At 36.1% G+C, this 23,902-nt stretch overlaps 3 protein-coding genes across 3 annotated transcripts; all 3 read right to left on the bottom strand.

Annotated features, from left to right (window-relative positions):
* Positions 1–5,438: 5,438 nt before the first annotated feature.
* Positions 5,439–8,265, bottom strand: LOC131936539 (uncharacterized). The gene is made up of 4 exons (XM_059293573.1): positions 8,156–8,265; positions 7,394–7,878; positions 6,429–6,581; positions 5,439–6,000 (listed from the first exon to the last, which is right to left on the bottom strand). Exons 1-4 carry the CDS (start codon positions 8,214–8,216, stop codon positions 5,530–5,532), a joined length of 1,170 nt encoding a protein of 389 aa, XP_059149556.1. The 5' UTR covers positions 8,217–8,265; the 3' UTR covers positions 5,439–5,529.
* Positions 8,266–9,224: 959 nt separating this feature from the next.
* Positions 9,225–12,764, bottom strand: LOC131936540 (uncharacterized). Its single transcript, XM_059293574.1, has 4 exons — positions 12,661–12,764; positions 11,281–11,333; positions 10,497–10,622; positions 9,225–9,733 (listed from the first exon to the last, which is right to left on the bottom strand). The coding sequence occupies exons 1-4, from the start codon at positions 12,713–12,715 to the stop codon at positions 9,266–9,268; spliced, it is 702 nt and encodes a 233-aa protein (XP_059149557.1). The 5' UTR covers positions 12,716–12,764; the 3' UTR covers positions 9,225–9,265.
* A 3,753-nt stretch (positions 12,765–16,517) lies between these two features.
* On the bottom strand, positions 16,518–20,399 carry LOC131936521 (uncharacterized). Its single transcript, XM_059293548.1, has 4 exons — positions 20,304–20,399; positions 19,214–19,320; positions 18,789–18,917; positions 16,518–16,991 (listed from the first exon to the last, which is right to left on the bottom strand). Exons 1-4 carry the CDS (start codon positions 20,356–20,358, stop codon positions 16,518–16,520), a joined length of 765 nt encoding a protein of 254 aa, XP_059149531.1. The 5' UTR covers positions 20,359–20,399.
* Between the last annotated feature and the right edge of the window lie 3,503 nt (positions 20,400–23,902).

Genomic DNA, 23,902 nt, shown 5'->3' with positions numbered 1-23,902 from the left:
CAAATTGTGAATTACTGAAAAGTAGAAAATAAAACAACTAAATAGCGGCGTATGATACGCCGCGGGTCGGCTCGTATATTATAATACTCAACTATTCAAATATCCAATACATATTATAGCGAATCATGCTGTTTTTTATTGTAGTTTACGTCAGGATTGAGCGGTTAGAATGTATTATCCAGTAGTTTAGATCAGTGTTGGTTGTGTGGTTGGTATGTAACATCAAGTAGTTTAAATCAGGGTTGGTTGAGTGGTTGGTATATAATATCCAGTAGTTTAGGTCAGGGTTGGGTAGTTAACATGTAATATCTAGTAGTTTAGTTTAAGGTTGGGTGGTTGGTATGTAACATCTAGTATTTAGGGTTGACTGGGATACATTAAACGACGTTCTGTGTGCTACATTTATGTAACTTTAAAAATAACAAATTTATAGCAGGGTATATAATTAAGGTCTCTCTTAGGCACACATTAGTAGTAAAATGTGTCTGAGCATCTTTAAAAAAATCTCAATCAAAATATAATTACACTGAGATAAATGTTGTTCCACAAACATAATATCTCTCGAGATTAGTTTAATAACCCAAAATACTCTTAAGACTTTTTTAAATATATAGTCTTTACCGATAAAACATTTCCATTTTTTAACAATATAAGATTTATCTTAGACTCAAGTATATATGCTGGATGAAATAAATGTGGATGACAAGGAGGAAACACACAAGAATTTGATTGTATGCTTAGGGTGAATGGCATTTATAATCAGATCCCCGAAGAAAAAAATCTAAAAGAAACACTGGATACTACTAAACACCATGTAGTTGAAAAATGAGAGGCATTAAAATATATGTACCTGGTGTCTGATTAGAAGTTTTTGTTTCTTAATTACGTTTTGACCGATGTATATCAATTAACGCTTAATAAAATTATCTGTGTAATTAGCAAGTTGATATAATTATTTCAGTTATTTATCATATATATATATATATATATATATATATATATATATATATATATATATATATATATATATGTAAGGGGAGTAAGGGGAGTACCAAGAGAGAAAGAATGGTTGTGATGGTTTTATTCTCTCACATCCATGTATCCTCGTTGGTACATCTTCGTAGGTTCAGGGAGGTTTACCAGACCTGAGCAAACTAATATCTACACAACGTTAATAATAGACAACGTGAGACCAGAGTGTCTATTTGTGATTTATGGGTGGGGGAAATGTTACCCACGATTCAGTTATGATAAAACACAACAAACAAATAACTAAAAAACAAAAACAACCACATTAAAATATAACAACCAAAATCTCATCCAAAATATGCCGACATAATATTCAATACATAAAAATAGCCTGCACTATTTAATTATTCTAGTTTGTCCAATCTGAGTGAGCCGCATTAATGAGCAACAAAGTAACTATTTTACTTGAATATAATTAATGGTATAACAAGCCAATATATATATATATATATATATATATATATATATATATATATATATATATATATATATATATATATATATATATATATATATATATATCACAGTATACAGATGTAACTTACATTTAGTTGACAACAAAACATTAACAATCAACTAAAGATACTAGAGCTGTGTTTGTGTTTACCTTGACAGAGAAGAATATCCGTGACTACAACGGCTAGAAATGTCAACAACTTCATGGCGAGCGTCTCTTGTAGTCTTGTGGTTTGTAAAACTTGTGGATGTAGTCTTGTCGTTGTGGTTCGACTTGTGCCTATTAACGTAAGAGGGACTAGTGCTTACTTTTATACGTAGGTATTATTTTAAAAAAGCAATTATTAATTTTTATCTAGTGGTGTGATAGTATGGCATTGGCGCATCTGCAGGGAGGTACGGAGGGAGGTGGGTGGTGGGGGGGGGGGGAGTGGCGTGGAGAGAGCGTGTTGTCAAAAGAACTGGATTTTTTACTTTTGTCTATACGATGTGTACCGGAAGTGTTTTAATCGTGCGAAAAAATAGACATCGAGATTTTGACAAATCTCTACGTTTTACACCTTCCTGTGTCGGAAAAACTAAATTGTGCAATTTTGTCTGTATATCTGTCTGTATGTGAATACAATAACTTTAGTACCATTTTAGTTATGCTGATGGAATTTCAGATGTAAGTATTTTATAAATTTGCAGTTTTCTTTAAAAATTTGAGCGATTTTCTGTAAACAGAAGTGCCACTTCCTCTACTTGTGTTTTTTTAAGCTGGTAACTTGAGTACAGTTTACGTTAGTTGAACAAATTTTCAAATATTACGGATTACCTAGTATGCACAGGTTGTTATAAACATTTAAACATTTTAAGTGAAATTGGTCCTGGACTCTATTTTCGTGGGAACACGATAACTTCAGTATTGTTTTAGTTAGGTGGACGAAGTTTCACAGATAAGAATAATATCCTATTATTGGATTTCTTTCAATTTTTTAGTGACCTCCACAAACCAAACTGTGGTACGTTATTCTACTTCTGGTTTCTAAAATATCAATAACTTGAGTAGATCTACTGTTTCAGTTGGGGGGGGGGGGGGGGGGGGGAATGAAATTTCATTAATACGTTTACGATCTAAATCTCTTGATTGTGATGAAAATTGAGCCACTGGTGATTAATGGAGGTATTACTTAATAATATTTTATATTTTTAAAAAAAAACATACTTTTTTGTGTGAATTGATTTTAAAGGTTTATTGGTTAAATTGCTTTTTTAGTACAATACATTTAATCTGTTGATCATCTTTTGTTTTATTTTCGACTAAATGAGACTAAGATTTGAGTTTGACCAGTCTGGGTTTAGGCAGATGCGGATTGACCCAATAGTTTATTAAAAGCCTAGGGATTAGATTAGACACCACCCTCTTGTTAGAGCTTACATATATTAAACCATAGTGGTTTTAGCAAGAGATTTATGTACACAGCCAGCGGATTCACATAAGCCACAGTGTCTGTAGCATTGGATTAATCTACTCATCCAGCAGATGTACATAAGGCAGATAAGATCATGATAAAATATATCACGGACTTCTATTGTAGAACAACATTTAAAGATCAGCAGGATATTGTCCCAACCGGCAGGACATAATAAATCCTATGCTTTCTGTACTAGCAGTTTGTCATCCAGCGTTGAATAATACTTAATCCTCGTCACATTTTATAGTCTGCATTAAATGGTTATTTGGCATGCTTGTTCATTGTTTAGTTAGATAAAGTGTGCTTATCTGTAAAGAAATTCAATAATAATGTAAAATCTAGTAATCTTCTTGTAATAAGGAATTCGACACTCATTGTACAATACATGTGCTCGTGATTAAGTAAATTATGTGATTGGTCGTTTGTTCATTTGTTTTTTGTTTCTCCCCCCCCCCTCTCAATACATTGTTCTAGTGACGTGTAATTCTATGTAGGTGAAATAGGAGCGTAGATAATGACAAGGCCTTATATGTTGGCAGTGTACAGTTTTGTATTTTATAGAATTAAACCAGCACATTGTTTCCCCCACTATTTCCTCTTTAAGTAAAACCTAGAGACCAGCTGATGGGGCACACTGACATTAGATGATTAAGTTAGAAAAGTTTCTATACTGTTAAAGGTAGTTGCTTAGATACAGCTAAGTAGATGTAGCACAACTGTTTACAGCAATAGTAAGATTTTGTAATAGCATCTATTCATTTCAATTGTAAGAGTTTGTATAAGAATCTATTTTGAAAGGGTTTTTATTGTTTTTAACAAAACATATTTGCATCACGCCTGTTAAACCCGTGAATCGATATGTGTACATTTATATATGTGAAGTGTGTTGGTGTGAGGGTTGATCTACTCAGTGTGTGTGATGTTTGTGTGTTGTTGAATGATTATATGTGGATCTTGGGGTATTGGAATAGGCTGTGGTGTATTGTTAACGGCGTGAAATAAGTGATTGGAATGTTATCATGTGATTAGTAGTGTAAGGTGTGGATTGTGATTTGTGAGGTAGCGGGATGTTGGTCTTGGACTTTGTGTTTAATTTGGTTAGTACTTTATGGTGTCGTGAGGATTGGTGTGCGTTTTTTTTTTAAATTTCCTTTTCTGTTATCTTCTCCTCTTAATATCTGATATAATTATTTTAACAATTTATAATACTGACCGTATCCGGACCGGATACTCCCTGAGTTTTATTGCACCTACGATTATTTTAAAGAGACCAAGTTATGCACTTTGGATACTGAGAGCTACTATAAACATTGCCTGGATCGTACCAGAAGACACCGTCGTCGACCTGTCGTACAGGTGACCTGGAGAGTCCCGGGCTCCGATTTTAACTTAAGGGCAAGTAAATTAGTTTTAATGACCACACTACAATAGGTACAAAGTGGGCCACCGCATAATATGACTAAACCGAACAAGCTGACGCACCCGGTTCCCTTGCGGTAGTGTAACCGATCGCTCGTGTCATCGCCACGCAACGCCCCTGGTAAATTGTTGGTCGCTAAGGCGTTTTCTACTCTACAATTGTGGTAGGTGATAAACGTTCACTGAATGCGTTAATACAGCTTGCCGATGGATATAACGAGTTATTGCGGGTTGTGTTTAAATATAAAATTTAATAATGTTTTTTTTTACTTTCTCGTATATACGAAGTATAGAGAAAGTCTTGTAATCATGCAAAAAAAAAATCGAGATTTTTACCAATCTCGACGTTTTACACCTCACTGATATGGAAAAACATAATTTTGCAATCATGTCCGTATGTCTGTGTGTCTGTCTGTGTGTCTGTGTCTGTCTGTGTGTAAACACGATAACTTGAGTACTGTTAGAGCTAGGTTGATGAAATTTCATATATAAGTATTTTATCAAAATCGTAGATACTGATAAACTTTTGAGCGATTTCCAATAAACGGAAGTGGTACTTTTTTTACTTTGAATTTTTCAAAAGCTTATAACTTGAGTAATATTTCAGATAGATAAATGAAATCTAATTCTCTACCTTCTGTCAAATTTTGAGTAATTTCCGTTGACCGGAAGTACTAATTTACGCTATTTCCGATTTATCAAAAAACGCATGTAATTGTATAAAGTACTAATAATATTGCGCACTATTATGCACATTTAGTTTTGGGCGTTCGCTTGGTGTGCAATTCTTTTTTCTATGAGATTCTATTCTATTTTTAAAAGTTGAAGTAATTAAAAATTATGTTTATATTCCAAGTCATATAAGAATATTCGAGAAAGTTTAGGGGAGATCACTCTGGGTTTATTAAATCTACAATTCAGTATGTAAGGCAGTTATTAGTTTTATAAAATATAAAATATTACTAACATACAAGAAAAACACTTAATGAATTACTGTAAGTTTTATTTACGTTCTCTACTGATTTTTTAATAAAAAGACACATTTGGACCGAAAGCGCAAATGAAAATAAAAATTTCCGTCCCGTATTTATTTACTAAACCTTTGATGAGTTTTTACAAAAAAGAACTTTTGTTATTTAATTTTAAATATTTTGGACTATGAACTTGATCAGGGTACGCTGAAGTAACGGACGAAGATGGCGATGAAGTCAGCCGTATCTACATTGCTGTTCCAGTTGGTCACACGGTCTAAGGTCGAATACTTGAACACCGGAAATGCCAGATTATTTTCCCAAGGACAGCCGCCATGTGTGTTGTCGATGGCAGCGAACCATCCCCAATCTCCATGACATGCGTTGTATACATGATTCATGTACATTCTTCTCCTATGGGGACCGTTTTCAGCACCAACAATACTGAACACGTTGGCGCCAGTGATCCTCAAATCTATCCAGGAAGAGTCTTGTATTCTTGCTCTATCAAACCAGCTCATGTAGTTAGTCCCTCTGCCATCAAAGATAACTTGCTTGACCTTGACATTGTTTTTATAAACTGCGAAAGCGACCTCAGAAATCCCGGACCAGTTGTCCATGACGGCGTTGTTTCTGTAGTGGTTTGTGCAAGGCAATGGTGCTGCTACCTACACCGATAGAAAAGATACAATCAAATACACATTTTTTATGTTTTCTAACTAAACACATTTTTATAAAATATTTTATAACCTTTTCGACAAGAAATTTAGAATACAATAAATGTCACAGCAAAAAACGAATCATTGACTGTATGTTTACTGTATATATTTGACCCATCTTTAGGATTCAAGTTGTTTTACGACTCTGTAGAAAAGGCAACAATGAAAATAGTATAGTAAAACAGGAAAGATCTTGGTGACCTTGTGACAACTACAGCTGGCCATCAAACAATGACATCAAACAATGACAGCAGACAATGACAGCGCACAATGACAGCGAATAGTAACAGCGAACAGTAACAGCTAATAGTGACACCGAACAAAGTCAACGAACAATGACGGCGAACAATGGCAGCGAACAATGAGAGTAAACCGACCTGCTTACATCCCTCCTCCACCTCAGCGGGAATCCCTACACCGTCCTTGTAGGCCAGGTACACAGACTTGCCAATCCCAGCTGTCCCAGGGAACACCAGCCTCCAATCTCTCTTCATGTTTTTGTCGGGATTCAAACACTCGTTCTGTACGGACTAAATGACGGGACACAATTTAATCTGTAGTTCAGACATTCGTTCTGTACGGACTAAATGACGGGAGAGACCGCACAATTTTAATCGGAATTCTAGACAATTTTATAGTTCTTTACGGGGTATAAAACAACCTCTTTAAAATAAAACATGAAAAAAACATATAAAAGTTAGTTAGATTGCATTCAAGCCAGTGCAGGGCCTGGCTGGGACGGCTAGTTATTATATGTTTTAAAGAAAATTATTTATTTTCTACTTTTTAGGGCATTATTACATAAAAGCTTGTTATTTAAATGTTATTTTAATGAAATTTAAATAGAACTGCATGACTAAAATCCATTGCGTACTTAATGAACATGACAAAATCTTAATTAATTAATTCATTAAAAAATTAATTAGGCATTCAATTAAGTCACATTTTATAACAGATTGCATTGTCCATATTTCTCGACCCACGTGTCAACTTTGAACCGAATCTATCAGTTAGACGTGCCCGAACTTTTGCTCGGGCGTTTCGATCTAGACGACGACAGACAGAGGAAGCAAGTTAAGTTAAATAATAATAAAAATTCCTAAAAAACGTTTCGATCAAGAAAGACAGACAGACTGACGACTGACGACAGAGAAAGCAAGTTAAAAAAAAAGCTAAAAAATCTAATGCAAAAACGCGATCGCGGTGCCCATTAAAACTAATTTAATTTTTGAAAAAATATGCATACATTTTATTTACATGAGAATTTTCCAATTAATTTAACACGAAATACGTATCTCTGAATATATTTATCACATAAACACAGATAAACATGAATAATAACCTTGACGTATTGCCCCATTGTGTTGTTGATTTCTTCCAGCTTTGTTGTCAACATCCTCGAGAGACTTCTCTGTAACACCTCAACACCCGAGGACACCTCATGCCCACAGCCCCCACCAGAGGACGCTGCAGAACTGGCTCTCACGATTGCGACATCTGTCTGCCTGTTGCCCACGTGATCGATGTACCCCACCTCACACATGAACGACCCTCGTATGCAGTCGGCGTCCCTGGTCAGCCCCAGGGTCAGCGCTGCCTGCTGCTTGTTGAATGTCCGAGACACCAGGACAAACTCTCCTGACGTTTGGACAGCTTTCCTTATTGCTGTAACCGTAGCCAGCACTGACCCGTTCAACGCGATGTCGAAGATCTGGAGCTTCCATATGGACATAATGTCGTCATTGACGGTCTGGACACAGCGGATATGGCCGCAGACGTTGTTATTTTTATCTGTTGCCGTCTGTTTGCTGTATGTAAATTCTAGTGCTGAAATGTGAGAAAAAACATCTCAAATCGACCCTACAAGTACTGGGACCTCCAAACACCGCAACTATCGAGTCAACAAAACATTGACAAAATTAAAAAAAAACCCGTTATAATCGGTCAAGAGAAAGAAATTGTATGGAATAACAGCAAGGCGATATTAATAACTGTATGGTTGAGTGGTACAACGCGAAGGAGTCTGTTTTATAGACGCCACTTGAAGTTCTGGCGTGCCAAAAGTCACCAGCACAGACGTCTCACTAGACATACACATACATACCTTTAGACGGATGCACACAGAGAGCCAAGAAAATGCATATAAAATACTGCACTTTCCCCATTTTGTCTTCTCTTCCGGCACCTCCAAGTTTCCACTATTGTCTAGCCTCTGAACAGGAGCAAAAAACAACATTAAGCATCGGACTTTTATAGATAGACTTGTTGACACATCGCTAATGAACTCACACCGCTCAAGTGCCTGACATAAAGCAGTAAAACTAAATAGAACGGGGCTTATCTACTAGGAAGTAATGTTACCTGATGGAATATGTGGCTTTAGAATTTTTTTTACCCCACTAGATAAACCATAGAGTTATGGCTTCTATAACTCAATGTGTATGTAGTTCGCGAGCTTACAGGTAACAAATTAATTACTTTTTTACATTTCGTAATAGCATCTGTGACTTAAAAAATTAGTTTAGCCTGTTTGGATCCTGCTTGGATCATGTGTTTCAACCATTTAACTAGAGACTTAAGTTATGTCTGAATATTCAAAAATATCTATAAAAATCAGAACAACAAAAACGTATGTATGACTGTATTTGTTGATGCGCACATTTCTATATGTGCCACGTTGTCAAACATTTAATTGAATGGGGTAGGGACGCAAGAGGAATATCTATATTGCTAATAGTGGATGATCATTTAAGACTTAATGAAAGGACTTTATTAATAAAACCCCACCATGTTTACATAGTTAAGGTGTGTTAGATTTTTAAGTGGTTTTCGCATATTGGATAAGTGGGTCGAGTGATAAGTTAACGTAGCCTTCAAATATATGTCCTTCGATCTTGCGATAGTTTCGCTCCCCACATGTTGCGCTGTAAGTTTATAGTCGCCTCCCCAACTTATTACTTTTGTTAGTTTAGGTATACTCTTTCTTCAATGCTTTTCGACAATTAAAAACAAGACGCGGAATTTTCCCTATCTATAATACTCTAAGAACAATATCAGGTAAATATTTCAATATTAAATTTTTGTTAAAACAATGACATTCAACAAGGTATAAAGTGAGAAATAACATTTATTGTTATAAACTATAGAACTCATGCAGTCCAATGCCCAAAGGGTTGGTCAGGTTCTTGATATCAATGGAAGCACCTCACTGGGTCTAGCAGTTAACATAGACGGCCATGACGTCAGCATAAGCAACTTTCCCATTGGTCCAATTCTCCTCGTTATAGCTGTCGGCGTATTTGAAGACCGGAAATGTGGTAAATTTCTCCCAACCGCATTTTCCGTTGGCCCTGTCAATGACCACAAACCAGCCCGCGTCTGCTGGACAACCGCCGTAGTTTCTGTTGATATAAAATGTTCTCGATACCGTATCATTAAACTGAGTCTCTCCTTTGATGGAAAAGAAATTAGTAGTAGCTGTGTTGAGGCTGTCCCAGGATGAAAACTTGACCCTGGACTTGTCGAACCAGTTCATGTAAGTTGAACCCACGGCGTCGAACAAAATTTCTTTGACGACGGTGTAGTTTGAGTAGACGACGAAAGCGACCTCACTAACAGTATTCCAGTTGTCAAACACTTCATTGTTCCTGTAGTGGCTGGCACAGTTCCAAGGTTTCTTCACCTGAAAAGAAAATATTTAAAACTATACAATTAAAACTCTACCAGAGATCTAAACAGCTACTGTAACCTCGTCTTGAAAAAGAATAAAACTGACGTTTTAAATATAAACGTTTTTAATGTATATTTTTTCTCCTTCAATTATCTGTTGATTTTCATTTGCCTTTGACTCTTTTTTGTTACATTTTAGTATGAATTACGGTAATAAAATGTTTTAAATATACTGTTAAGCTAGGATTATATGTAATCAAATATATTGTATTTTAGATCAAACTTACAGTATATACATGGATGAACTATATTGAAGTGTTAATAAAATATTTCTTTAACATTTTAAGTAGAATGATGAAACCATAATTAATAATCCTTATTGTGCAGTTTTATGTTGTTTTTTTTACCTTAACATGAAAATTAAATATCATGATTAGATTAGTATTTTCGGACTTCTTCTTTCTAAGAAGATGGTATGTTGAACGGTATTTCCTCCAACCAAATCAAGTATTGCATGTCAACATATTATGCATCCATATATACCTTTGTCTCAGATTTCAGATTCATTTTTGTTTCTGGATTTTCTTCAATAGCTTTTGTCAATCCGAGGTTCTTTCCTGGTTGGCTTGCTGTCCCAACTATAGGGCTCATCTCCCCAGGGTGTTCGAATTAGGGACTTTTTGTTAGAGCAACCATAAGATCAACCAACCCGACCACGCCTTTCCCATATATTGGGCGTTTACTTAAAATTACATTTGTGATATTTCACTACCTACCATTTTACAGTGGGGGTCAACGTTCTCTAGAATGCCAGTACCGTTCATATAAGCAGGGAGGACGGGAATTCCAATGTTAGCCGTCCCACGAAAGGCGAGCCTCCATGATTTCGAGATTGAATTTGCCTAAAAGTTTCAAAATCCGAAAAAAAAACACCAAAACTAATAATCATGTATTTACAATAGACATCTTTAAATCAGTTTCAGTGGGGGTGGTTGAGGTTGTTCTTATTCTACATGAATCGGGTCTGTTAAATGTTTAAATAGTTAAATTACTTTTTGGTAGGTTACGTGTTCACTTAAATGTCAAATTTTGCAAACTATTACGCCGCTCTCTAACCTTGATGATCAGATAAAGTATCCTGCTATTTGTTGTTCTTAAACAAATCACTACTGCATCAGTCATGGAATGAGTCGAGCTTTGTTTTAGCCAGTAACTTTTACTGATTTGCGGTTTACTGTTAAAAATCTTTTACTTTATAGTTGTATTTTAAGGTTTAAATAAAGTTATAAAGACGGTTTCTGTCAAAGTTACATCATGTAAATACATTTCTGTAGATGATGTAGTTAACAGTTGTAAAATTTAGACTGAGTGTTTACCTGAAAAAATGTCTTTACAAAGACACAAAACTGATGTAAACAACCTTGGGATCTCATTATATTTACAGTGTACTACATTTATTTTATTTGTACGGCCGTCAAAACATAAAAACTTGAGACAAGGGTTGGATTGGTGGGTTGTATGTAACATCACTAAACATAGCTAACAATGACAGTAACTTACGTTCAGACTCACGAGCAGGTCACTTTCACATCCACATGCGTTGTCCACTTTTCCTGTCAAGAGAAATTATATAACATCGTGATGTACACAAAAATGATTTTTACCGAGCTGGGCAATACGATCAATAATGACATTAGGTAACAGTTGCAAAAAGAAAAAGGTCTTTTAAACAGTAAAATGTGTCTTTGCATCTTTGAAAACGTCTATTCCAAAATATTATTATAACTAGATAAATGTTGTTTCACGAACATAATATCTCCCAAGACTAGTTTAATAACTCAAAGTACTCAAAAAAACGTTTTCTTAAAGTCTTTACCAATACATAATTCCCATTTACTTTTTTAGGCTCAAGAATTATGCACAATAAAATAAATAGCTTTGCCTTTGAGTAAACATTGACTAGTTGGAGTGTATGAGGACGGTGACTGGCACTTAGATTTAGATCCCACCAGTGTTTCTTTCAGGCACCTCCTCCCCACCCTCCCGAAGCACATCTACATAAATCATCCACGGTGGGAGCCGTGCGGATCAAAGCAACACATTTTGAACAATACAAAAGATGTGAGAGATTCACCGACGGAAGCTTGGTTCACATCCATCTTGATGAACTAAATATGACATCAAATTTATTTCTTCACCAATCTTGTCATAATTTCTGGAAAGGAATCCGTTCAATCTAATAAAGGCAATTTAAATGTGATTTTTTGAGGCTATGTTTGTGCCAAGCAAAAAGATTTGGTGAACGACGTTGTGTCATTTGAGTGTGCGAAAAGACGGAGCACGACAAAATGCAAAGCAAAGTTCAAGATTCAAGGTGAACAGCTTGTTTGACGTTGTAATGAACATTCACATAGACCAGATCCATCTCAACTAGAAGTGTGTAAAGTAGTGAACAATATGAAACAACTGGCAGAAGAAACGGAAGCAACACACCAACACTCCTGTCTGATCCAAGGAATGTTGCTAACATAATTATTAATGATTAAAATAAAATGACAAAACATGGACAACAATTTCTTCCGTTCGATTCTGGTGCCGAGTCCAAACGTAGGATGTTTTTGTTTGGAACTAAGGACAACCTTAATTTTATTGGAGGTTAATCAGCACTGAATTATAATAATACACTGTTTATTTTTATTGTTTGTTTTGTTTTTAATTATTATTTTTGTTCCACATCATCTTTGGTTTTCCTTATAAAAACCACCGTTGGGGGAGGGGGGTTTGTTCATGGGGTTTATGTCCAGGGTTTCTTTTTACCGGACACCCGGCAAATTTTGTCCGACCCATCCAAAGTTTGAAAAGGTAATTATATTTAGTTGACAAGAAATAAATAAAACATCAACAATCAACTTAAGAGACTAGAGCTGTGTTTGTGTTTACCTTGACAGAGAAGAATGTCCGTCACTACTAGGGCTAAAAACGTCAACAACTTCATGGCGAGCTTCTCTTGTAGTCTTGTGGTTTGTAAAACTTTTGGTTGTAGTCTTGTGGTTGTAGTTCGACTTGTGCCTATTAATGTAAGGGGGACTAGTGCTTACTTTTATAAGTAATTGTTGCAGAAAAGCATTTGTTAATTTTTATCTAGTTGAGTGATTGAACATCATTGGCGCATCTGTAGGGAGGTAGGGAGGGATGCGTGGGGGGAGGGGGCGTGTTGTCAAAAACACTGGATTTCTTAACAGCCATTTTTACTTTTGTCTATACGATGTACAGCGGAAGTGTTTTAATCGTGCGAAAAAATCGACATCAAGATTTTGACCGATCTCCACGTTTTACACCTATCTGTGTTGAAAAACTAAATTAGACAATTTTGTCTCTATAGCTGTCTGTATTGAACACAATAACTTTAGTACCTTTTTAGTTATGTTGACGAAATTTCATACGTAAGTATTGTACCAAATTTGTTGTTTTCTTTAAACTTTTGAGCGATTCCCGGTAAACGGAAGTGCTTTTTCACTATACTGCTAGATCTTGTAATTGGAGTACTTTCAATTTTTGAGCGACTACCACAAACCGAAAGAGATACTTCGTTCTACTTCTTGGTTCTTAAATACCAATAACTTTAGTACCGTTTCAGTTAGGTGGATGAAATTTCGTAAACACGTATAAGATTTAAATCTCTTGATTCTGACGGATTTTGAGCGACCTATAGTTAGTGAGGGTATTACTTAATACTATTTATGATTTCTTTAAAAAACCAACGGAAGTTTCTCAAAATTTGATAAAAGGCACAGAATTAGATGTTTTACTTAAATGATTTACAAGCTCTTTGGCTATAAATATTTCACGCTGAACTACTGCCTACAATGCTGAAGACTAGGTGTATGTACGAGCTAATTTACGTCCCACAATGCTGTAGGCTAGAGGGTGCGGTCAAGCTAATTTACGGCCCGCAATGCTGTAGGCTAGAGGGTGCGATCAAGCTAATTTACGGCCCACAATGCTGTAGGCTAGAGGGTGCGGTCAAGCTAATTTACGGCCCACAATGCTGTAGGCTAGAGGGTGCGGTCAAGCTAATTTACGGCCCACAATGCTGTAGGCTAGAGGGTGCGGTCAAGCTAATTTACGGCCCACAATGCTGTAGGCTAGAGGGTGCGGTCAAGCTAATTTACGGCCCACAATGCTGTAGGCTAGAGGGTGCGGTCAAGCTAATTTACGGCCCGCAATGCTGTAGGCTAGAGGGTGCGGTCAAGCTAATTTACGGCCCACAATGCTGTAGGCTAGAGGGTGCGGTCAAGCTAATTTACGGCCCGCAATGCTGTAGGCTAGAGGGTGCGGTCAAGCTAATTTACGGCCCACAATGCTGTAGGCTAGAGGGTGCGGTCAAGCTAATTTACGGCCCGCAATGCTGTAGGCTAGAGGGTGTGGTCAAGCTAATTTACGGCCCACAATGGTGGAAGCTAGAGAGGTGCGGTCAAGCTAATTTACTTCCCACAATGCTGTAGGCTAGAGGGTGTGGTCAAGCTAATTTACGGCCCACAATGTTGGAAGCTAGAGAGGTGCGGTCAAGCTAATTTACGGCCCACAATGGTGGAAGCTAGAGAGGTGCGGTCAAGCTAATTTACGGCCCACAATGCTCATTTTAGCGTTCAAGCTAATTTACGGCCCGCAATGGTGGAAGCTAGAGAGGTGCGGTCAAGCTAATTTACGGCCCGCAATGGTGGAAGCAGAGAGGTGCGGTCAAGCTAAGTTACGGCTTGCAATGGTGGAAGCTAGCAGTGTTTCTTCCAGATTTTTTTCTCCGGGGGGGGGCACTTGAAATCTTCGGGGGGGGGGGGGCGGTAAACTTTCTTCGGGGGGGGGGGGCGGACACTGTTAAAAGTATATATTTTCTATATAAATTATATAAATTTCATTTCGTTCGGGGGGGGGGGGGGGCGGTAAAAAAATTTCGGGGGGGCTTCGTCCCCCCGTCCCCCCCCCCGAAGAGATGCCTGGAAGAAACTCTGGAAGCTAGAGAGGTGCGGTCAAGCTATACTACGGGACTCAAATCTGAAGGCTGGATGTATCGCCCAAGTTGAATGCACCTTACGCACCTTACGCACCTTAAGCACCTTACGACTCCTCTGGTTGAAGAATGGTCTGTATTAACCCATAGTGGTTTTAGCGTGAGATTTATCTACTCAACCAGCTGAGCCACATTAGGCAAATAAGCCCACGGTATTTAAACATCACGGACTACCATTGTTGAACAACCCACATGCCCGAGCCCCCCATATCAAGATAAGTTCGATAGTTCTAGTACCCGCAGGTTGCCTGAGTATGTCGTAAAGAACTTGATCCTATTCACATTCTATAGTCTGTATCAGATAATCAGATACTTATTTGGTATGCATATTCAGATTGTTTTGCTAGATAATGTATGTTTCTTTGTAAAGAACTTAAAAACAGTATCAAATCTCCGGTAATCCTTATGTAACTAGTAGTTTGTAGATGAAGAAGTTGTGCGGGTGATCAAGTCAATTGTGTGAGTTCGCTAGCTTGTTTTTTTTTTTTTAGGCGGGTAGTATTCACAGTAGATATGGTGTTTTTTTAATACGATAACCGACGATTTAATTCAAACATTTTATATGCATTTTTTTAGAAGTAAGTATTTTGATGTTAAATTCAACAAGTGGACGTCCACATTGACCCAAACTCCCCCCCCCCCAAATGGACACTTGCCCGAAGTCTGTTAGCCCCCCCCCCCCACCCCGCTCCTTCTTGTTACACATGGTCATAAAGTGCGAGTTGTCTGCGTATTCATTTTTTGTGCGTATATTTTCTTTATGAGTATTTTTTGTGTGCACATTTTTTAATATGTTCATTTTTTTTAGCTGTGCACGTTTCTACGTGTGCATTTTCGTTGGGTGCATTTCTATTCGTGTATTTTCCCCGATTTCGCATTTCCCTCTGTGCACAAAGAAATATTTTTTAACCATTTTACTTTCTCGAATACGGGTTATAGCGGAAATATTGTAATCGTGCAAAAAATCGACGTTTCAAAACTCCCTGAGTCGGAAACACTTAATTTTGCAATCTTGTCTTCAAGTCTCTGCGTGTGTGTCTGTTTGTCTGTGAATACGTTAACTTGAGTAAAATTAGAGCTAGATTGATGAAATTTCATATATTCATTTTACATCACATTTGTAATTATATGTCAACTTTTCAGCTATTTCGTGGAACCGGAAGTAGAACTTATTTTACTTTCAATTTTTCGAAAGCCTATAACTTGAGTTCTGTTTCCGATAGACGAAATTTCACATATAAGTAGAAGATCTAATTCTGTTTTCTGTCAAATTTTGAGTAATTTCCGGTGACCGAAAGTAGTACTTTATACTATTATTTCTCAAAAAAGCATATGAATTTATAAAGTACTAATTATTTCGCACTATTATACACGCAGTGTTTGTTGTTAACTTGGTGCGCAATTCTTTTTATTTTTTTTTTAATAGATTCTCTTCTATTTTAAAAAGTTTTAAGTAATTAAAAATTGATTAAACAGCATGTGTATATCCCGAGTTGCCATCCCACGTAATGTTATATTGGAATTTTCGAGAAGGTTTAGGGGAGATTACTCCCGCTTTTTTGTCTATGTGTGTCAATTTTTCTGCTTGCGACTTTTAATATACTCTTTTCTGTCTTAATCATCTTCATCACAATACAAAGCGCAACAGTGAGTTTAACAAGGAAAACTTGTAAATGTATGAGTGTTTTATTTTAAAACTGTCCAACCCCAGGTAGGTAAATCAACCAGGTCAGGGTGTGTCGTAGAATTTAACAAAGATGGCGAACATGTCGGCATTGGCCACGTCACCTGTGGTCCAGTTCTCAGGACTACTCTGTCGTGAGTACTTGAAGACCGGAAACCTGCTCGCCTTCTCCCAGGCACATGCGCCGTCTGCCCTGTCCACAGCCACGAACCAGCCCTTGTCTGCTGGACATCCACCATAAACGTTGTTGACGAAGAACGTCCGCATGAGGTCAGGACTGATGTGACCTACAATAGAAAAAACGTTTGTGATGTCCGTCTTGATTTGCTTCCATGTAGAGAACTTGACCTTGGATTTGTCGAACCAGGTCATGTAGTTTGTACTTGTGCCGTCAAACAAAATCTCCTTGACCTTGGTGTAGTTTGAGTACACAACGAAGGCGACTTCGTTAACTTTGTCCCAGTTGTCGAAAACGTTCAGGTTTCTGTAGTGGTTGTTGCAAGGTAATGGTTTGGTGACCTGCACACGAACAATTGATACATTTATATTTTGTATCGGTAAATCTTTTTCTTCTTTATAAATTACTAGCCGTCCCGGCCAGGCCCTGCTCTGGCTTCTGTGAAAAACCTTTCTGTTAAAGACCATTACCTGTGTGTTTAGTAATCATCATAAACCCGGCATTGCACACCCAAACCAAAACCAAAACAACAAAACGCAAACATAACGCTAACACAATTACAAATACAAACGAAAACAAAAACCTAACAACTAACCCAACCACAACCACAAACACCAATACGAACACAAAGAAAAAAACAAACGAAAAAGCAAACGAAAACAAACCAAATCCAAATGCAAAACCAACCACAAACACAAATACAAACACAAACGCAAAGAAAATAAAACACAAACGAAAACGAAAAAAGAAAGAACAAAAACGGACAAAATCAAAACGCAACCACTAACGCAAACCCAACCTAAACACAAAGAAAACACTAACGCGAACATAAACGCACAGTGCTCAGAGTCTAGCCCGGGGCGGAATCGCCTGTTTCAGCTTAATAAACGACTATAGTACCCCAACTTATTCATAGTCTTTTGCACTCACTTTAATAAACGTAGGCGCGAAACCGAACACGGGAGGCCCGGGACCCCAAATAGCACCCTGTCTGGGCGCCAGAGGACGCACCATGACGTCACCGCCTGATTGAACTTAGTAAACGACTATAGTACATAACTTATTCATAGTCTTTTGAACTCACGCGAACGTATATACCATAGCGTACACCGGAAGGCCCGGGGCGCCAAATAGCACCCTGTCGGGGTGCCGGAGGACGCCCGAATTTGATTCACTTAAAGACTATAGTAACCTTTCTTACCCATAGTCTATCGCACTGTTAAAAACAAAACTATGCAGCATAGCGCTCACATGATAGCCCAGGGTGCCAAATCGAACCGTGCAAGGGCGCCGGCGGACGCGCCTGTTTCAATTTAGTGAACAAAAATGATAATACTCCAAGCTTATCCGTAAATGGAAAGAAATAAACATATAGATCTAGGATTTGTAGGACCTGGCTTATTAAATGTTATTGATTTAAAAAAAAAAATATTAAACAGTATGTTCAGTGTATAGAATAAATAAAAGGCAGTGTTAAAAATACCTAACGACATTGCACTTAATCAATCCCCGCTAATTATGTAATTATTTTTTTTTTCTTAACACCAAAAACAAAGTAATAAAATGTAAATTCTTTCTTCTTAAGAATTTTTTTTTTATTAAAGGGAAGTAACTGTGCAGTCAATACATTTCCGACACAATTTTAGAAATTTTATAAACGTCGATACACTTTTTAAAAATTTTATGTCGCGTTCATAATTGAAAATTATTCTTCTAAGTAAATAGAATGAAAATTGTTTTTAAAGACTTTCAATGGTAATTTTTTGACTCGTAAATTTAGACTGTGCGCACGATAAAAAATCTAACACTTAAATCCATAGAACTGTCAACGACAAACTTTTTTGCCACACGTTACAGAACTGAGCTTTATATATTAGATTGAATTTATGGCCCTTTAATTATTAACGAAGTGAGGGGAATAATTGGACATGAAAACAAAACACTTTTTTTAGCTTTTGTACTTTAGCTTCATCATAAAGTCCTACATTGTATAGTTACATTTTGAATATTCATTAAATATTTAAGTGACTTTTGTAGTGTTTAGAAATATTATTGTAAAGTAGGTTTTTTTTGCGATTTTGTAATTATTGCATGCAATTATTTTCTTAATGTTAGCGAGAAATGTCGGGACAACTCACCTGTTTACATCCGGGTTCCACCTCACTTGGAATCCCAATACCGTCCTTATAGGCGGCGTAAACAGATTTTCCTATGTAAGCTGTGCCACGAAAGGCTAATATCCATTCCTCTCCTGTAGCTGACCTTGTCTGAAAGCAAATAGCTCGGTTTTATTATGATGACCGACGGTCTAGATGTCACATTCTTTTTCCTTATATTGAAAAGGAAAGCATGAATTTGCGTTGTTTTAGTCATAAATTCCCGTTTAAATCCTAATTAGATAAATTTTCAAGTGCTAATATTTAAAAGGAAATGGTAGGGTGTGTTTTTTTTTTCTTTCTAAAACTGTTACATTATGTCTTGTTAGTTATTGTTACGTCTCTTGTATTATGTATATCATAATTATGTTCCTTGAAAAAACAAATTATTTTATAAAAAAATGTACCTCTAAACGTTGAATCTTAACTGACAGCTGGTTGATGATTTTATTTTGTTTGAGCAGCAATTGTTGACAATCTAGACATGCTGCCTCCTCGTAATCCTCGCCCAACGCTAGTAAAAGACACAAATGGACAGTATAATTGTACATCTAACGATATAAATAAGTTAAAAAAAAAATAATATTCTGGAAAGTTTTCGAAAGGCTTGATGAATATTTTAAAAATAGTGTAGGTCTATTTGATATTTTAGTATTTTGTGTAACATTTCCGTAAAAACCCGACCAGTAGCTTATGATCTCCACAAGAGAGTTACCTGCCCCTACCTAGTTCGTGGACAACCCTCAGGCGAGGAATCATCCAAGCGTGAAAGTTCAACCTTGACATTTGGCTGATCGAGTGATTGCTTGAGATTTGTTACTACTTTTAGACATTTTTAAAATAAAAATTAAAGACTAATTGTCAGTTTAATTAGATTAAATTACATTGTCTTCGAAGAAGAAGGTATCTAAAAAGTTTGAACGAAATCGCTGCTTTAGATAAGGATTAAAAAATCGAGTTCCAAGATTTGTCACAAGCCACAAAACTTGTAAACAAAGTAAAAGCTTTTAAAAAAGTGGGGTTTACATAAGATGGATCACGGGGTTCCTGTACTGCCAATTAAAGCTTGTCTCACGAAAGTGAGACTTCAGGTTATAATTATTGTTAATAAATAAAAATGTTGCCTTCATCGGCAAAATTCTTTTCACGTTCTCTGCCTATAAACTGCTATAACACTGAATTTTAAAATAAACCATTTATGCAAAAAAAGCAAATTTGAAAGTAATAAAAAAAATTTGCGTAAAACAATTATTGTGGCAATAATAATAGTGTAAGGATTTTCGTCAACTTGTTTATGTACATTTGATACAGAAAAACACGAAATTTCATTCAGAAAGTCAATACAAAACATCAAAATCAGCTCAAGAGATTAGAGATGCATGTGTGTTTTGTTGACAACAAAACATCAACAATCAACTCAATAGACTAGAGCTGTGTTTAGTTGACAACAAAACATCAACAACCAACTCAAGACACCAGAGCTGTGTTTGTGTTTACCTTGACAGAGAAGAATGTCCGTGACTACCAAGGCTAGAAACGTCAACAACTTCATGGCGAGCGTCTCTTGTAATCTTGTGGTTTGTAAAACTTGTGGCTGTAGTCTTGTGGTTGTTGTCAGGTTTGTATGCAACAATATTTGGGCTCCTGTCCTTTGCCATTTATAGATATCATGGTTGGGCCTTGCGGTAAATCATTTACATATGATGGCAGATTTCTGTGAGATATTTGAACAAACATCGTTAGAGAACATCAAAACAACACAGCTGTTCATCTCATTAGGGTCAAAAGTGAAACAAGCACTTTGTTGTTTTAACTGTTGTATTGTACTTTTGGCCTTCATATAGACATAAAATAAGTAATATAATCTAGTAGAGATCTATTTAACTTAAAGCCAGTCTTTTTTTTTCTTCTTCTTCTTCTTCTTTCTTAATTTTTAGTGTTGGGAGGGTTCGAGCCTTATCTGCCAGAGGGTGTGAACTCGAGACTTTTTTCGAATTTATCAACCATGAGCTTTGCCGACTCGACCATGCTTCCAACACAATTAAGGATTACGTGTCAACTGGTATTGCGCCATTGAGGCCATTGACTCCGATTTCAGCCTGCTTTTCTTTTTGGATTTGCTTCCATAGCCTTTGTCCAACCAAGAACAAACTGCAAGGCAGCAGTTGTTTAATTTTGGAGTTGTCTCTCCTAGAAGAGTGGCTGTCCCGAGCTAACGAACTCGAGACTTTTCGGTTTAGCAACCATGAGCTTTTACCGACTCGACCACGCCGACCCACTATCCAGTCATTTAAAATATAGATAATAAATTAGTCCAATCCGATTCTACACGCAAACCTCTGTCAGCTTCATACCCAAGTCACATATTTTAGAAAGTTTCGACCGGTAATTTTTTTATTATTGAAAAGTTTTCCCTAACTGGGAACAGGTGGAGAAAAAAAAAGATAGGTTATTCCTGGGGAGTAGTATAGTAGGTCCCCTTTGGGTCGTTTTTGTGCAGACATGTTTATATAGTAAAATATTGAGCAGCCAGAGCAGACATGTTATATAGTAAAATACTCCAGCAGGAGCAGGTGTTCCCCTCCTCCTATTGTCTTCCGTGACGCTCCTTTACGGCCGCGACGACAAACAATAGAGTATCGATTTTTTTTTTTAAAGTTATGTTTAAATAGTCATTAAAAATAATTTATTCAGCTAGGCTTGCTTTACAATAGGCCATATTTCTCATACAGTTGATCTATAAATAGCCGTTACTAGTTACTACCAGTCTGTATTTTTTCCTCTGTTCTTTGTTTAGTCGTGTTAATTATGTTAAGTGTGATTGCTTTATTTGTTGTGGCTGTTTGCTTTGTTGGTTTTTAATATTTACATACAATTTTTGCTTTAGTTTACACTAAATTGCACATAGTATATTAGAAGTATTATATTAAGTGCTAGGGTGTTGGTTTATTGTACGTTTATGTACATAGTTGAGGCTATGGTGTAATCACGACTTTGTTTTCCTAGTGACGATCTCTTTCTAAAATAGTGACCAGGGCTAGATATCAAAGAGTATATTAATCAATTATCTTTAAAAAATTTTAAAAAATAATTATTTTATTTAGCAAGGCTTGACTATATTCCTTATTTCTCATACAGTTGATCTATAAATAGCCGTTACTATTTACTATTAGTCTGTTCTTTGTCTAGTCCGAGTCGTGTTAATTATGTTAAGTGTGATTGCTTTATTTGTTGTGGCTGTTTGCTTTGTTGTTTTTTAATATTTACATATGTTGTAATCACAACGTTTTCATTGTTTTCATTGTTTTTTTATTTATTTTTTAACCACCTTTTAAATTAAAGGTTCTATAGCCATCATTTTGACGACCACTTATATATATTTAAATACATTTTGTTTATATTTTTATAATTTTCTAAAAAAAAAATATTAATATAGAAGATTAACAAATAATTTTTTTTTTTTCTTTCTGTGATCTTGGCATATGAAGTGATAGTGTGTTCATCACTATGTCCAACCGCCTTACTTTCCCTAACGTAAGTTAGGTACCCATCAGAGTTGGGTAGACTCGGGAACAGTCTACTGTCTTTGAACCTGGATTCGAACTCGGGACTTTTGGGTTAGCAGTCGTAAGTTCTACCACGCTGCCCCCTTCATTCATGACTATATAAGTTCCTATTGATTTGATTTTTTACTAAATAAAACTAATATAGAAACGAAGGCAGAGTCGAATTTTTCTAGAACAGTCTTGTTAACAACCACGAGTAGCGTCCCGTAAATTTAGGATCCCAATGGTTTAACATAGAAATGACACTAAACACCCTTGGTGATGTCTTTGTAAACGAAAAGTCCGTTAAGTTTCAAATCTCAAGTTTTGTAAACGTCTTTGTTTAAGTATTTACATTGTTTTATGTAGGTTCAGAAGTATTTCATAGCGACAATGGAACAGTGTCCGTGCGCGTTTGTTTACATTTAAAAATACATGTCGCGTGCTTTGCGCGCGTCTCTCGACGTTTTAAGTTTTCCTAGTGTTTTTAAAACAGCGATTTCTTTCTAAAATAGTGACCAGGGTCAGACATCAAAGAGTATATTAATCAATTATCATTAACAATTTAAAAAGTAATTTAGGATGTCAATGGTTTAACATAGAAATTACACTAAATACCCTTGGTTATGTCTTTGATTTTGTAAACAAAAAGTCGATTATGTTTCAAATCTCAAGTTTTGTAAACTTCTTTGTTTAAGTGTCTACATTGTTTTACGTAGGTTCAGAACTAGGTTTATTTTATTAACATAAAAGTTTTGTCTTAATTAAAAATAATTGTCAGACTAAATAGCTAATTAAAATGATCAATAGCAGTTTGGTTTAATAAGTAATATATGTGTTACACCAGCGTTAATCTTAGAAAAATATTTTGATTGTTATGATTATAATTGTTTTTTTTTTCCAATTGTCTTATTAATACTCGGCCCTATGATTTGTGAGATAATGACCACCATGGTATATATTATATTTATATACACTGTTATTATTTTTTTTAAAGTCATCACTACCCCACTGAAACCTCTTAAAATAAGACCATTTTCCTATGATCAAAATTTTAGCTCAAATCAGTGAGAAATAAATTGGGTCTAGCATATATTAATCCAACTGATGTCGTTTAGAAGAAAAGCTGTACCTACAATTAAATTTACTGAAAGGTTTGCTTAAAAGCTTTTATCAAAATGGTTGTGCACTTATACTTGTAATAAGTTATAATTTTTTTTTTTACTTTTCATAGATATGTATTGAATTAGTCCATTTTGATTATGACTTGTTGTCCTGGCGTTGACATTTTACACTTTTTTTTTTGAGACTCACATATACACATATATATATACACACACACACACACACACACACACACACACACATGAAACTAAAATCAAATCACAACAACTCTTGTTTAATTTTATTAATTTTATTTTCTCTAAGCCGATAAAATACTATGGTATAATATTTACAAGCTTGCAAAACATACCCGCGTCATTCACTCTAGCATTTTTTAAGTGCAACGAAGGCACGAGACCGCCTTTTATTGTGTGCCGTGAGCACAAT

This window comes from Physella acuta, unplaced genomic scaffold, assembly GCF_028476545.2.
Source record: "Physella acuta isolate Inbredline_101_S28 unplaced genomic scaffold, ASM2847654v3 ptg000179l, whole genome shotgun sequence".
NCBI classification, from domain to species: Eukaryota; Metazoa; Mollusca; class Gastropoda; family Physidae; genus Physella; species Physella acuta.
This window is presented reverse-complemented; position numbering and strand designations above follow the sequence as displayed.